The 15,288-nt window shown below is 41.2% G+C and overlaps 1 protein-coding gene across 1 annotated transcript; it reads right to left on the bottom strand.

Moving 5' to 3' along the window:
* Window positions 1-2,481: 2,481 nt before the first annotated feature.
* Window positions 2,482-6,623, bottom strand: rag1 (recombination activating 1). The gene is given in 4 exon segments (XM_053319428.1): window positions 2,482-4,229; window positions 5,062-5,431; window positions 5,433-6,192; window positions 6,289-6,623. Coding segments are annotated over 4 exon segments (3,213 nt in total).
* Window positions 6,624-15,288: the final 8,665 nt, after the last annotated feature.

Raw genomic sequence — 15,288 nt, 5'->3', positions numbered from 1 at the left:
CTCCAGTTTTGGTTATGATGCATATAGATTACTGGTTACTGTTAAGGATGCTCAGTATAGGATGTTTTCTTGTTTCTATTAAGAGAATAAATGTTTAATGAAAAATACCTAAATACTGTCCTGTAATGAAATTTGTAATGAATATATTCAATAAATATGCAAAATTAGTAAGTTGGTCTTAAGTTGAGATTGTTGTTAAGATACACCAAGGTATAGAGGTCAAGCCAAGCTCAAATGAAAACACAACCTGAAATGTCATTTCTCCTTTCTCTCAAAGTGTAATTTCTCAAAATTGTGACATAAAAATATTTTCCAGCAAGTCGATTTATATTATATTATTATATTATAATATTTCCATACTTGCCAACGACACATAAGACTTCAAGAGTCTGTCTTGATGCATTTATTAGTTCCTGACTCTGGGAAAGTGAGAAAATGTAAAATTCCCCCAAAACTACTGTATCTCTGAAATATCTCTATAGCCAAATCACGCACTGTTTATTCTATGTGATCTCCTTTTCATACGTAATGTAATATATTTTTACTTCCATTCACTGAGCCTCCCCTATAACTGTTTTGAGCCCCCATGGGGAGGCTTGTCTCCCACTTGGTTTCCACAGATCTTCTGTTGTATTTCAAAATACGTAATTGAAGATATGTAATAAAAATGCAAAATCTGAAATGAAAAAGTGATGTTGTCATATGTTATCATACTGTTTATCAGTTAATCATTACTTTGTATTCTATCAAGAATCACTGTGAAAATCAGCCCTTACTAGTGCTGTCTTCTGGGACCAAATGAAACACAATTTTGTGGTATTATACAAGTTTTCAACATTGTGAATTGCTTTTAATAATAAACAGACCAGGATATCATGTCAGATTTATTTAGTCTTTGGTGAAAACAAGAACAAAGTATAAAAAAAAACATTTTCTATTAAAATACAACAGACATAACATAAACAGTACGTGACTGCATTTAAAATCTAAATCTATAAAAAAGTAGAGGTAATTCTGTGAAATATTGTACTACTATGCAGAATAAATCACCATTGAAAGCCTATTGCAAACCCAGTAAATAGTTTACTTGGTATTTAGTGTAATATGGAAACACAAAATGAGGAAAGACATGTTGAAAAGTGAACAAGTGGAAATTTGTGAAGCATCCATCATCCATTATGTTAGAAATGCAATTCATTATGGCAAAAAAACAAATATGAGACAAGTTGCAATATAATGCGCTAAAACATTATGTTATTGTAGGGCTGGGGACAACCATCCAATAAAATGTGAATATCTCACAGCTGTCATGTTTAAACTTAAGACAGCAAAATAGGATCAAACATTCAATCAAATAAAACAAAATTGCCTGTCACAAATCAAGATGGTGAGGGCAGAAAAAGACAAAATAATCAATCAATCAAACAAATAAAGTTGCCAACAAATTAGTTTACATCAGGTCTTTCTAGCTCCCTCCCATCCCTCTCGTCTGTCAGCCATGGCAATGAAGAAATATCAGCAGAGAGATGAGGCCAGGTTATATACAGAGCTTGAGAAAAAACCCTGTCTGCTATAGAGTCCATGGGGTATTAGGCTTCATAATGGACCATACTGTATTTTTCTGATATCAACAAAAGGGTCAGTATATGTTTTATTTTATGTGAAGAATTCGAATAAGTATCATTTATCCTCCACTGTGAAAAAACTAAAAGAGATAAAAATTGGTTCAAAGTGACCTGGCATCTATTCTGCCCCTGAGGGATCCCACGATAAAGCACTAAAGTAATCTTTTTCAGAGGGCACTCATGAAACAAAGAACATTTGGGTCTCTGTGATTGCATTTTGCTCCAGCTCAAATGATATATTAATACAGTGGCCACAAATGTGGTCTTTTTAACACAATTTCCCTCCATGACTTACAGCGCTTTCATCTGTTTCCATAAATATCCTCTCTATATAAATTCATAAATGTGTCATATCCTTGCAATACAATAAACTGCACCATATTTCACAGATGGTGAAGATAGAAAAAGAACTTTCCTGCAAAGAGCAAGGGAACATCGGTGTGTTGCGACTCTATTCCTCTACAGTCTCATCTTTGCACTGCACTAATCACCACAAGTTGTTAAACACACATTTAACAAAACATACTATAGCACACTGGAAATTGCAAATCCAAAAATGTAGTTATTTCATTAAACAGTATATTCTAAAGTCAAACAATAAATGATTTTGCATTTTTTTAATTTGCTAAATACTTGTATCTGTGTACTGTATCACAACAAAAGATAAAACATTTCAGAAAAAAGTAATCGCTGCTTTAAGACTTGCCAACAAATAAATGCAGAAAGAGACTGGCTCCATTCTGCAAAAGAAAAGATTAAGTAGACAATCTATGACACAGGCAAAAAACAGATTATACAACAATCCTGAGTGTAAAATCAATCAAATTCTCTGGCTTCAATTTCATGTGAGAAAAAATCAGAAATCAGTAACGTCCAGAGACATATCTTCATCGTCAAGCATCTCTTCGGGGTCAATGGTAGCTTGTAGAGCTTTGGCAGAGTCTTTGTGAGCCTCCATAAACTTCTGCAAGTACTTGGAGGTGTAGAGCCAATGATGCTTCAACACATCCTCTAGTTCAAAAGCCTTTGACTGACGAGCATTCATCTTCCGGAAACGCCTGAACAGTTTGTTTGCAGACTCGTTCCCCTCACTGGCCCAGGCTCCGATGGATCCATCTCTCTCTATGATTTCAGGGACATGGGCCAGGGTCTTGTGCAGGTAATTGGGTATCTTTCCATTGTACCTATATTTGAAAGTAGAGGAGAGGAGGTCAGCAAAGCTCTGGGAGTTAAAGCTATAGCGGCACAGCTGGTCAGGGCACTCCTTGGCTGGGAAGGTGGCACGCCACACAGGCTTCATCTGGAGATATAGCCTCATAAGCTCCCTCAGGGCCTCCCTTCTCTCCTCTGTGGGCACCAGCTCACACACCGCCTCTATAGTATCCTGGGTCATTAGCCTGCGGGCATAGTTCCCATTCATCCTCATTACCGGTTTAAGCTTCAACCTCTTCCTCAGCTGTTTATCTAGGGCCGCTCTCCAGCTGCGCCGTTCCTCACGGGTGGGATTGGCCTTTCGGTACACCTCCCCGATTTCATCTTGGAAGATTTTGTAGAACTCAGTAGCATTGCCAATGTCACAATGTAATGCATCCATCGTGGGGTGGATGTCCATGAAGGGTTTGGCAGAGACCCCTTTCACTCTGTCCCGCAGCTCATCTCCAGTCTCAGAAAAGGGGTTGGTTCTCCATATTTCATAACGTTCAAGGTTCTCTTCATGGCAGCGGGTGATGGAGTGTAGCACCATGTTTTCAGATGCTTCTGCCCGACTGGAATCACATAGAGTGCAGACATAGCTGGACCCTGAGGCCTCTAGGCCCTCCATCTCTCGCACCATCTTCTCATCATATCCCGTACCTCTAAAGTGGAAGCGGAAGGAGCGAGCCAGGCCACCAATGAAAAGGATGAGCCTGCTCTCTTTCATTGCATTACGCTCTGCAACTAAAGGCCCCAGGAGAGCTGTGACAGTCTCATGGTCTGACTCATCCACAAACATCAGGCAAAGGGGCTTACAGGACAGTTCTGAGTTTGGCTTTGGTTCTGTGAAGATAGTAACCGCCTGCTCCTCCCCATCTGCCAGGACAGAGACAGACATAATAGTAAAAGAGAAACGTACAGCCTTCTCAGGAACAGCTGGTCCTCCACCATGCTTTTCACTGACATCGCCCATGCCATCACAAGATTCCTTGATCATAACACTGAAGCCTGAGGTGCAAGCACTGTCTTCCATCCCACTATGTCTCAGCCCCTCCATGATGTCCTCCTCCAGGTCCTTTAATGCTGCCACCAGTGCCACATCATAGCGAAACCGCCGAGTGATGGTGTCAAGTGGGGAGTCATCCACTGAGGGAGTCCATCCAGAGAGCCCATTAATAATGCCAACATTGCAAGATGCAGACACATTCTTGAGAGCTGGCTGCCATTCAAACTGGTGAAAGCCAGGGAGAAGCTCCTTCTCTGACGTTCGCAGGCTATGCAGGGGCTGGAAGATCTGGCGGCCACTGGTGGCTTTGACAGTCCGGTACATCTTGTGATACTGGCTGCAGCTCAGGAAAGTGTTGACCCGAATGGCCAAACACACAGCAGGATGCAACCCAAAGCCTCTGCCTGCAGGGAAAGAAAAATGAAAAAAGGAGAAAGTGTTAGAGAGAGACATAAAGAGACAAAATAAAGGAAAGCAAGAGGAAAGGATTGAGACATGGAGAGAATTATTTAACACCAGAATGTGGAAGCCCTTTTCTAGCGATTTGAAAAGAACTGCAGTATCTAATATTTCCTCATTTGATATCCCACATTTAGAGTGATTTATACTATGAGACATAGAGAATCGTAAAATTTAACACCCAAATGTGAATGTATCATTGTCAAAAGCCCACAAGCCCATGATTACAAAATCCAATATTTCCTAATTTCCAAATGTTATAAGGGGACAGAGGGTGAATCAGTGAAGCTGGCGAAAGTGATGTATTGGCTACAGATGAAAACAGACACCAGCTGGCTTCTATTCCCCAGAGAGGAGGATGGTGCTGTCTGTGTAATTTGCAGATACAAGAGCTGCTGATGTTGTTTTGATTCTAACAGCCCCTTCACAAGAGTTGTTATTGTGCATTAAAGGGAGTGAGAGAATGAGAGACTGGCAGACAAGCAGACAGAGAGCGAGAGTTGGACAGAATCAGGGAGGGGCTGGGCGTGTGATAGCGGGGGTTCAATAGACAGAGATGGACAATAATGAAAAGCTTTTCAATCAAAATCACAGGAAATGTTCTCCTCTCTCCACAAGATTGAACGTCTCAATTCATAGTTATTTATGAGTGTATTCTTCAGATGTAGACAGAAATATTAATAAGCAAACTATCATAATTTTCATTTGTTTGTGTTCATCTTTCTTGGCTATGGAGGGTTTTGTTGATTGAACAAAAGTCTTACAATCACTTCTTACCTTGCATCATGGCCTCTAGCTCGTCTGCCTGCTTGTGTTCATTCCCAGATCTCAGTGCAAGCAGAAACAGCGTCAGACACACAGACTTCAGGTCGCCACCTTCCTCTTTGTCTGCAAATATCTTCACCTGGTTCTTCAGATCCTTCAGCCGGTGCTTCTGGGCACGGCGAGTTAGCAATAGCAAGTGTTGACGGGGTCTCCCCCCTTTATTAGCTTGCAGGCAGATGTCAAGTTCTGATGACTGCTGGTTTCCATACTCTTCATCCAGATCATGGCCCACACAGTGCTCTTTGAATAAATCTAGCCTCACCTGCTGGCCACAGTCATCTCTGGGGCACAGCAAAGGCAGAGAGTGCAGGGCTGATAAAAAGACTTTGGGAGGGGGGGGTGACATTATCAGGGCTGCAGGGCAAGTTGCAAGCCGGGCAGTGAGGTCCCAGAATGTGGTTGTATTTTATAATACAGCTACGGCAGAAGAGGTGCCCACAGGGAGATTGAACTGGGTCGAAGAGAAGGTGGTCACACACCAGGCAGGTGAAAGAAAAAAGGAAGTCCACAGGGAGCTTCTCTGAGATCAGCTTTGTACTCAGGTGGTCTTTCTGGCAGTGGGTGATGTTCTTCACCCAGTGCTCTCTCTGGGTACTGGTTCTCTTCCAGGTCCTGAACACAGAAAATTGATGATGGTCTCCAAATGGTCTCAGAGCTCTCCTCTCCCCAATAACAATGCTGTTGCTGTGGTCCCACCTGGTCCTTTTTGCCAGGCTCTGAGCTCTCGGAATCGTCCTCCTCTTTCTACCTCTCCGCTGGAATGATGGTTTCTTGGGGGAGCAAAGATGGCAGGGGGTAGAGTGAGGTTTCCACTCAGGGACTCTTCTTTTGGAGAAGCTACAGACACCCCCTCCTTGTATGGCAGCCCTCCAGCAGCGATGGCAGAAGGAAAGAGGGTGGACAGCTTCTGTATCCTCTGTCACGTCCACTTTGAAGACTTTGAGGATGATCTCAGGCCAGATTTTAAACTTGCAGCCCATTTTACGCAGGGCGACCTTGCTTGCATCATCCAGATCTGCATGAACATCATGTACTGGGCCTTTGACTTTCCTTAGGACATTTCCACAGAGGCGGCACAGGCACCTTCATGTTGGAAAAAAATGTGTTAAATTATTTGACAGAAACATATATAACATACCAGAGTATCAGTATATATGTAAGACAGGAACATTTAATCACCTGAGGTGGTTCATGTGGGTGTCCATTTCCTGCAGCTTCATATCTACCCTCCTGGCCGGCCCCTCCACATTTTCCTTGGTTTTTCCCCCTAGGCATAATTTCATAACACTACCTGGATCCACACCATTATCCAATTCTATATTTGGAGCTACAGGAGGCGTGAACCCTGACAAGGTTCCTTTCTCAAACTGTGTCTCACTGGGCAAAGGGGCCTTCTCCATGGACCTCACCCTAAACAGCTTAAACTTCCATTGAGAGTACTCAGAGTGAGGATGCTGGAGCTCAGCCGGCATTGAGGATCTGAGGCCATTTGTCTCTGGGCTCTGTTCCACCATGATGTGATTCAGACCTTAGACCCTGGAGAGGAGAGGAAAAGAGGGAAGTGCTTAGTTTGATGCATTGAAAAAGTATGAAAATAATTTTATCTGCCCGTGAGAGGCTCATTAGTGGATACAGAGAAAAGATTCAAGGGTTCAAATTCTCAGATATCCCCAGTGCCTTCTCAGCATTGAGCCCATGACACAATCCAACAGCTTTACTTGATTCCTGTTGAATTTATACATCAGACTACCCTGGAATCCCACTGAACAGAGAATAGTGAGCCCTGACCTAGTGCTGTATTATACAATAAGTGGCATTTAGATCTTGTGTAAAATGCATGAGACAAGCAATGGGGGATCGATACAGCATAAAAATCTTCGTTTCTCTCATCTCAAATCCCATCGCTCAGGGAACTATTGTGACTTTTTTCCTTTGACACAGCAAGCTTGCTAAATGGGCCAACCTTATCCAGCAACACTGTCAATCATTTATATTAGTCATTTTCTTGGCTGGAGAGAGATTTGGAGCCCCGGGAGTCTCCAACTGGCATTTTAAATGTGCTGGAAAAATTGGAGACACAAGAAACTTATTTCATAATACATAGATATTGACCAAACAGGATGGAAAAGAAAAGAAAAAAACATCATATGGAGTAAAGATCATAAAGAATTATTCCAACCACAACATTGTTCAATTCAGGAGTCAAGTCATATTTCAACAGCCTAGTGCTCTTATGGCACAGGTAAGATCAATGATACTGCTGCACTGACAGACCTTATTTCATCTCCTCCCATACTATCTAGGTTTTTTTGTTTTGTTGTTTGTTTCATTTTTTTTTAGCATAATTTAAAACATACACAAAAATGACAAAGATAAACAATATAAAGAGTTAGTTGGATATTATTGGTTGCTGAATTTTCTTTAATTCATGTAGAGTAGACTTATGACTAAGAACTAGAATAAAGAATATTGAGACAATCCTCAGTAAGGGTTTTTATTTTTATTTTTATGTGGAAATCTACTAAATGAAACAGAGTTTGTTATCGTTGTTTATCAGGTTAAGAGAACTGGACAAAATGTAATTAAAATCTTTGATGACAGAATAAGGTGGGCAATAAATAACACTAACAATAATATTCTTTCCACTAGAGACATCAGAAAGTTCACAAATTTCAGCACAGACCCATCTGACTTCACAAAGAGATTATCCTTAATAAACAGACATACTTCCCCTCCAGATCTATTCTTACATAGAGAACCAAATTCTATTTAGGTAGTTCTCAAGAGTCATCTGTAATCCATATTTTTTATAAAGCAATAACAGAACAAATATATTTAAATAATAATGAATCAAAAAGTACAGAGGTTAGAAACATCAAATGATGAAAACAAAATGAGGTCTGGGTCAACATCTGAGTTGTTCCATTATCAGGTCAGACAATAAAGCAGTCAAACAAGAGACTATTACATCCATTGTTGAGTCTTACCATTGCACACCTATAGTGCACACCATGCAGCATCTTCCATCTATCCATCTTTCAGTGTTCTAGCTACATTTTCTCCCTGGGAGGCTTGAATCTGGCAGTCTCCTTAATTTCCTGGCTCTGTGTATACTTCACATGTTGAACTCTCCTTTGAGACAAACAGCTGAGTCTGTGTGCATGTGTGTCAGCTGGGCTCTTACCTTGTTTTTCAGTCTCAGCTGGCGTCAGCTCCCCTGGGGGTCTTTTCTGCATGGGAGCACAAGGGAAGCCCAGGAGTCAGGCGTATACACATAACATGCATACACTGTACATGTTTGGGTCTGTCACAACTTGGAGCATCAGTTACTAGGAGCTGAGGCTCATATAGGGATTGCTCCTGCCTCACTCCATGTGCCTTGTATTTATACCCTTGCTTTGACAGGATCTCAACAGTCAACTCTCGCCACCTGACGCAAACAGCTGAATTTGAAAAAAACAAGGTCAAACCCAAAGCAAAGTTACAAGCATGTACAGGATCCAACAGCATACCCCAAACAAACAACTTTCTACCACAACACAGTGATCCTCAGCTGGAGACTTCTGTGTAACCTTTATCTCCTTATATCAATCTCCTGGTTTACCTCATCCAGGTGGCCGCACTCTAACAGAAAGAGATATGCTGTTAAACATATGTAAAGTCTACTTAAGCAGTGACACAACAGATTACAGGATAAATAAAGTCATGTTCAAAGTTTTAAAAAAATCAGCAAAATATGATGATAATTATTACAAATTTAGAGTTTGCCAGAGATGAGCACAGGATGGGATGGAACACTTAACTCAGTGCTAAAGCAAATAGTTTGCATTTATGATGATGTCAGTGGTCATTTTTGCCTTATAATTGTGTGATGTGTCAAATACAGAAGACCATTGTTGCAATAAGTTTTACTACTACTATCAATTTTGTCATGAGAGCAAACTAATTATGCTATTATCTCAGGATAACAACATTGTTTTCCCATGATAACGTGATAATTATGCTGAAAAAACAAAAGATGAGTGTATGATGCATCAGCATTTATACATACAATATGAGGGTGTGAAAGGGCTATGTCACTCAAACTGAACAAATAAATCAATTACAAATACAAAAAATAATAGTTTCATTCTAATTACTGTGTTGTTAAGGCTTTTCCAAATATCTAAAATATTTTTGTTTGAAGTTTTTAGCTTCAATTGTACTGTGATGCTGTCATTTTGTATGTTTTATCAGCAGTTTTTCTGTTTATTTGATGTCAGCATGTAAGCAGCACATTTCATTCATTTCTTCACTCTGTCACCATTCAGAATGAGTTTAATTAGACAGCATCATTTGATGTAATATCTCAGTAGGTGTGGGGAGTATTTGCCCAAGATCTTTCTTGTTTGTAATTATCCGGGGGATTAATCTGGTGTATTCGCCACAGGAGCCTGTTGCTGTTGCGTTGGGTTTGCCAGCCAAGTCATTAGATACACAGTCAGTGGGCACCAAACAACAGTTGGGTCTCTCCCACTCTTGTCAGCTTAACAGGGGAGCAGGATGAATACTGGCAGGCTTTGTAGCTTATATTTGGTGCATATGGTCGTTTGTGACCTTACACGGCTAGAGTATTTTTTGGTTTTTGCTATGTGTGTGTGACAAGCATACTTATTATTACACAAGAAATGCTGAACACCAAACACACTTGAAGTTAGTGGCAAAAGTGATGTTTTCTAGGCCTATTCAAACAGCTGGGAGATTTGAAGTACCCAGAGCTTGATATATTACATATCCAAGCAACAAGCAAATGATGGATAGTAGCAAGATGTTCCAAGCCTATTTATAGTTGATATTTAGATTTATGATAGCCAGGTAACCACACGTCTCCAAGGTAAACGACACACCTAGCTCCATGGCAGACAGGGACGAAGCTGCAGATGCCAACCTGACAAACAAGCGTTGACCCCCTGAGACCCTCATCTCTCTGCGCCTGCTAATTGACTTGTTATTGATCAACTCAAAGACAGTCTGATTTATGGGGAGAAGGACTCATTGAGACAGCCGCCTGGCATGGAGCGGAGTGTTACCAATGTGAGGAGCAGACCCTGGGGGACTTGAGACTGCAGTTCAGGAGGACATACAGGAGTTTGCAATGCACCACTGAGCTGACACCTTGCACTAAAAGGGGGTGTTTTTTTCTAATATGATGAATCCAAACAATGTCGATGAGCAATGTGTGTATGTGTGAGCATGTAGCAGGTGTATGTATAGTGGGAGGGATGAGTGGGAATATAGCAAGGACAGTCTGTGTGTGTGTGTGTGTGTGTGTGTGTGTGTGTGTGTGTGTGTGTGTGTGTGTGTGTGTGTGTGTGTGTGTGTGTGTGTGTGTGCGCATGTGTGTCTTTGTTTGGGGAAAGGGGAATTAGAACAGAATGGCTGCATATGCATTTGAGAGTCTGTGTTTGTATGTAGGTGATATCCAAGAACAATACCAGATACAGTAATACATAAATAGTCCAGTAAACTGATCCATCCTTGAGAAACTTTAGAATCATTGCTTTTGGGCTTCTGTGTATAAAACAAAGAGACAGGCAGACAGTGAGAGAAGGGGAAAAAAGAGGGAAGGAGGTGAAAGACAGAGAAGGAGGATATAGTAGTGATCTTGTGTAAAGGAGTTGCACAGGATAACAAGCTTAGCTCAGAGTGGAGAACACAAAAGGGCTTAAGGTTGATTGTAGGCTGTGACAAGGAAAGGGGGAAGAGATCAAGCCTTCCAGGCAGCACTATGTAAGCCAGAGGTCCAAAAAAGACCCCCGACAGCTCAAGTCACATAGCAGCTTAAGTAAAAGTGTCAATAGCAGAAATGGACAATGACTGAATTCTTCAGATGTGCCAGAATCTTCTTCACAGGGAATAAAATGTCAGAGTTGTCTACATTTGAATAGACCAACCAAAATTACAGTATGATCTTTCTAAATGTCATGAAGAATGTAGGCATCTTTGTGATTATATTCAGGGTAAAGAGGGCATTTCGCTCTCATATTGTGAGTGTTATGCAATATATTGAACATTCAGTATGCAAATTTTAAATTGCATTTTCATAGCACATCCCACAACTTCAGCCTCACCCAGCCAGTTCTTGGTGAGTTGCCTCCCAATGTCCACCTCTTCCATCTCTCATCCTAAGACATGATTTGGTAGATTAATACTCAAAGAAGTAGACTTCAATGCAGAGCTATTTGTCAAAGCTACCTGCCAGAACAAACACTTTGCCCCACTACTCAAATACTTCTCATTCATCTCCCCCTGTCTCTCCCTCTTAAAGTCTTGTTTCCCTCATCTCACCCCTCTATTCTCACCCTCACCTTATGTTTGGTTAATAATCCATTATGTGATTATTCCAATGAGGTGATTAATTACTGGCTCTCCGTCCCTCTGTGCCACAGGTTAGCACACTCACAATGACATCGAGGGGGAAGCTAAGTTGAGTGATTTCGTCTTGGAGCCTTGTGTGACCCTGTATGACTTGGCTGCGTTTGTTGTCTGCCCATTCTGACTGATGGAGCTTTAAAAGAGAGTAGAGACACACCACAGCATCACAGCTTCTACAAATAACATCCCCCACAAGCTACTGACAGCCTGACACCACAATATCGTCCATGTCCAGCTATCCAAATATTCATTTTATTGGATAGTCTAGTCTTGGGACTGCATTAATTCGTTCCAAGTCTTGCATTATAACTTTCCCTGAGGCGCTGAGTTATTTTGGTTTTGGACCGGCTCCATTCATCTCTTCTGTTCTGGTGAGTTAGACAATATACGGAGAACAACTTAAGCTACAGCAACTATGAGTGTCCATTTTAAGAACCTTTTTTGAAAATAAAACAAATCCTATTACCATAGCAAGATAGGCCATAAAGGGGTCAATAACATGCCGAGATTGCACTATACATGGTGGGATTGTGCTGGAGTTTACAGTATAACTCTCTGAAAAACAGGACCTGCATCTGAGCAGAGAATCCAGATGGATGTTGATCCACTCACAGTAAACCAAATGAAATTAAACCCCTAAGCCGGATTCAGGAGCACTAGAGTAGAGTGGGGAATCAAGACCAGTGTCTTTAATCAAAATAACAATGCGCTTTAATTCTGTGTTAATTAAATGTAGATTTCCCTGATTGAGGAGTAGTCCCCTTGATGCCAGGGGACCTCCAGTCCATAAACATCCACTCACTGGGTTTGTCTTGTGTTTAACCATGCATTAGTCCTCTTTTCCTAAACTGTCTGGTGTTGGTTTGCACAGGAGGTCTGTCAGCTGAAGGATAGTAGCTTGCAAACAACTCTGTGATATTTCAAATGTTCAGCATCCTTTAGGGAAGGATTTCTTGGCGCATTGTTTAACACCTAAAAAAGTGGGTTACATCCATATAGCTCTTAAGTGAAATCAGAGTATTACTGAAAGAGTATTTGTCTCTTGACTGGTCACTCTTCCTCTTTCCCCTCCCCCAGCCCCCCTAATGAGCAAATCATGGCCACTAGGGAGAGATGTAGAAAGAAAAATTGGTTCCATTATGTGTCAAGGAGTGTGAAAAGAGCAGCGCTGTTGTCTGTCAACTCTAACCCCCAACTGTCCCTGGTCTTAACTTTCCACCAAACACAAAGAGCTCTTTTCCCACACGTAGATCTGCTTAACTAAAAAGTCCATTATAGGAAATGCCAGGACAGCTGTGCCCTTTTCTGCACTAGCTCTGCCAAAGCTCAGACAAGGGAACAATGGACACAGTAACACGCACCGATTCAGGGCTGATTTAGAGTGACTGGTCTTAAACCCGACTTATAGAGTACAGTAATTATAGGAGGTGAAGGAAGGTGCTGTGAAGGATGTTGTGGATAGGTGTGTGTGTGTGTGTCGGGGTGGGGGGGGGGGGGGGGGGGGTTGTTGTCATTTGGCAGCCACTCCAGTTGGAGAGAGAAATTATTATTGGAGCCAGAGCCTGGGTGGTGGAACATTTATCAACCAGTCATCGCAATGATTCACATCATCCAGTGGGGAGCCATTATTACACCACCCTGTTTTCTCACTGCAACCTGCTGGAGGCGAGGATGATGATAGCTATGGGCTTTATGAGCACAGGAACAGACATGGACAGTAATTGTTTGAGGAAGACAGTTTGTAAAGTCCCATCTCTTGTCATAGAGTCATATGTAGCCTGTGGATTGGACTACACTGAGAAAGAACTGAGCCGTTGAGCCCAAGTCAGGGGCATATGGCATTTGTTAACCGCAGCAGAACACAGAGATGCCTCAGGAAGGGACTGACAAACATGTGGTCCCTGTAGTTGGAGGGGGAAGTAACTAGCACTGAATATATAAAGATCCCAAATAAACACACCATCTACCTGCTCTGCTTTGGGACCGGGTAGAGCCGTAAGTATTGATACAGTTTTGCAATTTCTGTCCTGTCTGTACAGGCAAGCATAACAGGCTCTGCATAAGTAAATACATTCCTAGCTGAATAGGGAATATCGGAAAGAGGCAAGGGAAGTCTGCAATGGCCGTCCCATAATACCGTTGATAAAAATGCTATTCTTCTATTCATACTCTCCTCACTCTATCGTTACCATTTTTTCCTTTTGCCTCCCGCGGGAAGCACGTCATTTAATATACACAGGTTTTCATCCTGTCCCTTTTTGTGAAAGACCTGCAGGAGAGACAGAGGTTTGGAGAGGGAGAGGGAGAGAAATGGGGACTGTTTATTCAGTCAGATGGTATAACGTGTGTGGAATATATTGGAGCTGAAGAGGAAGCCGTCTACACAATGGCAGTTGGCATCACAGAGTGACTGATATTGTGTCCAAAATCACTCCCCCGCTCATTCATTCACCATTTCCATATAATGAATAGTAAAAAATAAAGTCATAGTCATAAATTGAAATGTCAGACACTCATGAATTATCATAAATTTGCACCATCACTGACAAGTTTACTGTTAAAGAATGGATCTACACATCTGTTAAGGTACAAAATTGTATAGAGATATACTGCATTTAACAAAAAAATGTGCGAATGCTATAAAAATTGAATTTTTGCTCCATGTGAGGACACAATATATAGTGCATACATTTGACACTATATTACACTAGCAGTATGTTTGCTTATTTGTCTGTTCATATTAACAGATATCCTCATAGCATTTTAATTATTGGCTGATGCAAACTTTGGTAATGTTTTAATTTATGGGTCTGTTATTATAATAATTTCCCATTAATTCCTCAAAACAATTCCTGGAAAGTGCGGTGTAATTTGGTGGCAGTTATGGGGGAAAATAGCAGCAATGTACCCAAACAGTTAAGTTGTTTTGAGTTAAAAAGCTGTTTTTGATTCTCAGAAGAATTGTGTTGAAAAGATGGTTTCACTCAAAGCTAAATAAATATTGATTTATCCTCTCTTGATCACTGGAAACTTTATTTTTTCTATGGTGGCTTTTGATAAATTGCACTTTTTTTCACGTTCAGCTGCAGACCTGAGGTGCATTGACTTTAGGTTAAACTACTTTAGCAATTAATTGTTGTTGTTTTTTAAATGGGAAATCTACTATTTGAATACTGCCTCTGTTTTACCTATAATCAGTACACGCTTCTTTCCAGGAAACTTCCTGAGCCGTTATTTGTAAATTACTTGGAATTCAAGGACCTGTAAGATGAAGGGTTCCAAAATTATTCTCCCAAGAAGGCTGCAACTATGTCTCCATGTCTGTCTTTTTCACCCTGTATCTTCAGCCCCCTCCCATTTCACTTCCTCATGCCATTCACTGTCATTGTGAAAAGGTGTGTGTGACTCCACTACTGGAGCAAAGCCCATTATCATAAATAGGCCAATAAGTAACTTCACACAACGTGTCTCCAAACCAAGCACACTCTATATGCAAAGCAGAGGCACACTGTTAAAGAAACTGGCGCCAAGTGATTATATTTGTAATTTAATTTCCTTGGTCACACAGAGATAAGAGAAGGGAGCGGCTACAGTTGGCCAGGGATGAATAGAGTGACGAGAATGGGACTACAGCTTCATTGTCTGGACTGAGATGTCCGAGACAACACCACTTACGAGCAAGGGTACCGGCGGGCAGATATGCATACAGGGATTCACAAGTCTAAACCCAAAGACACAAAAACAATATTAGTACCCGAGACAGCA

The sequence above is a fragment of the Scomber japonicus genome, chromosome 5 (genome assembly GCF_027409825.1).
Source record: "Scomber japonicus isolate fScoJap1 chromosome 5, fScoJap1.pri, whole genome shotgun sequence".
Classification (NCBI taxonomy): Eukaryota; Metazoa; Chordata; class Actinopteri; order Scombriformes; family Scombridae; genus Scomber; species Scomber japonicus.
Note: the sequence above shows the minus strand (reverse complement) of the source record. Positions and strands in the feature narration are given on the sequence as shown.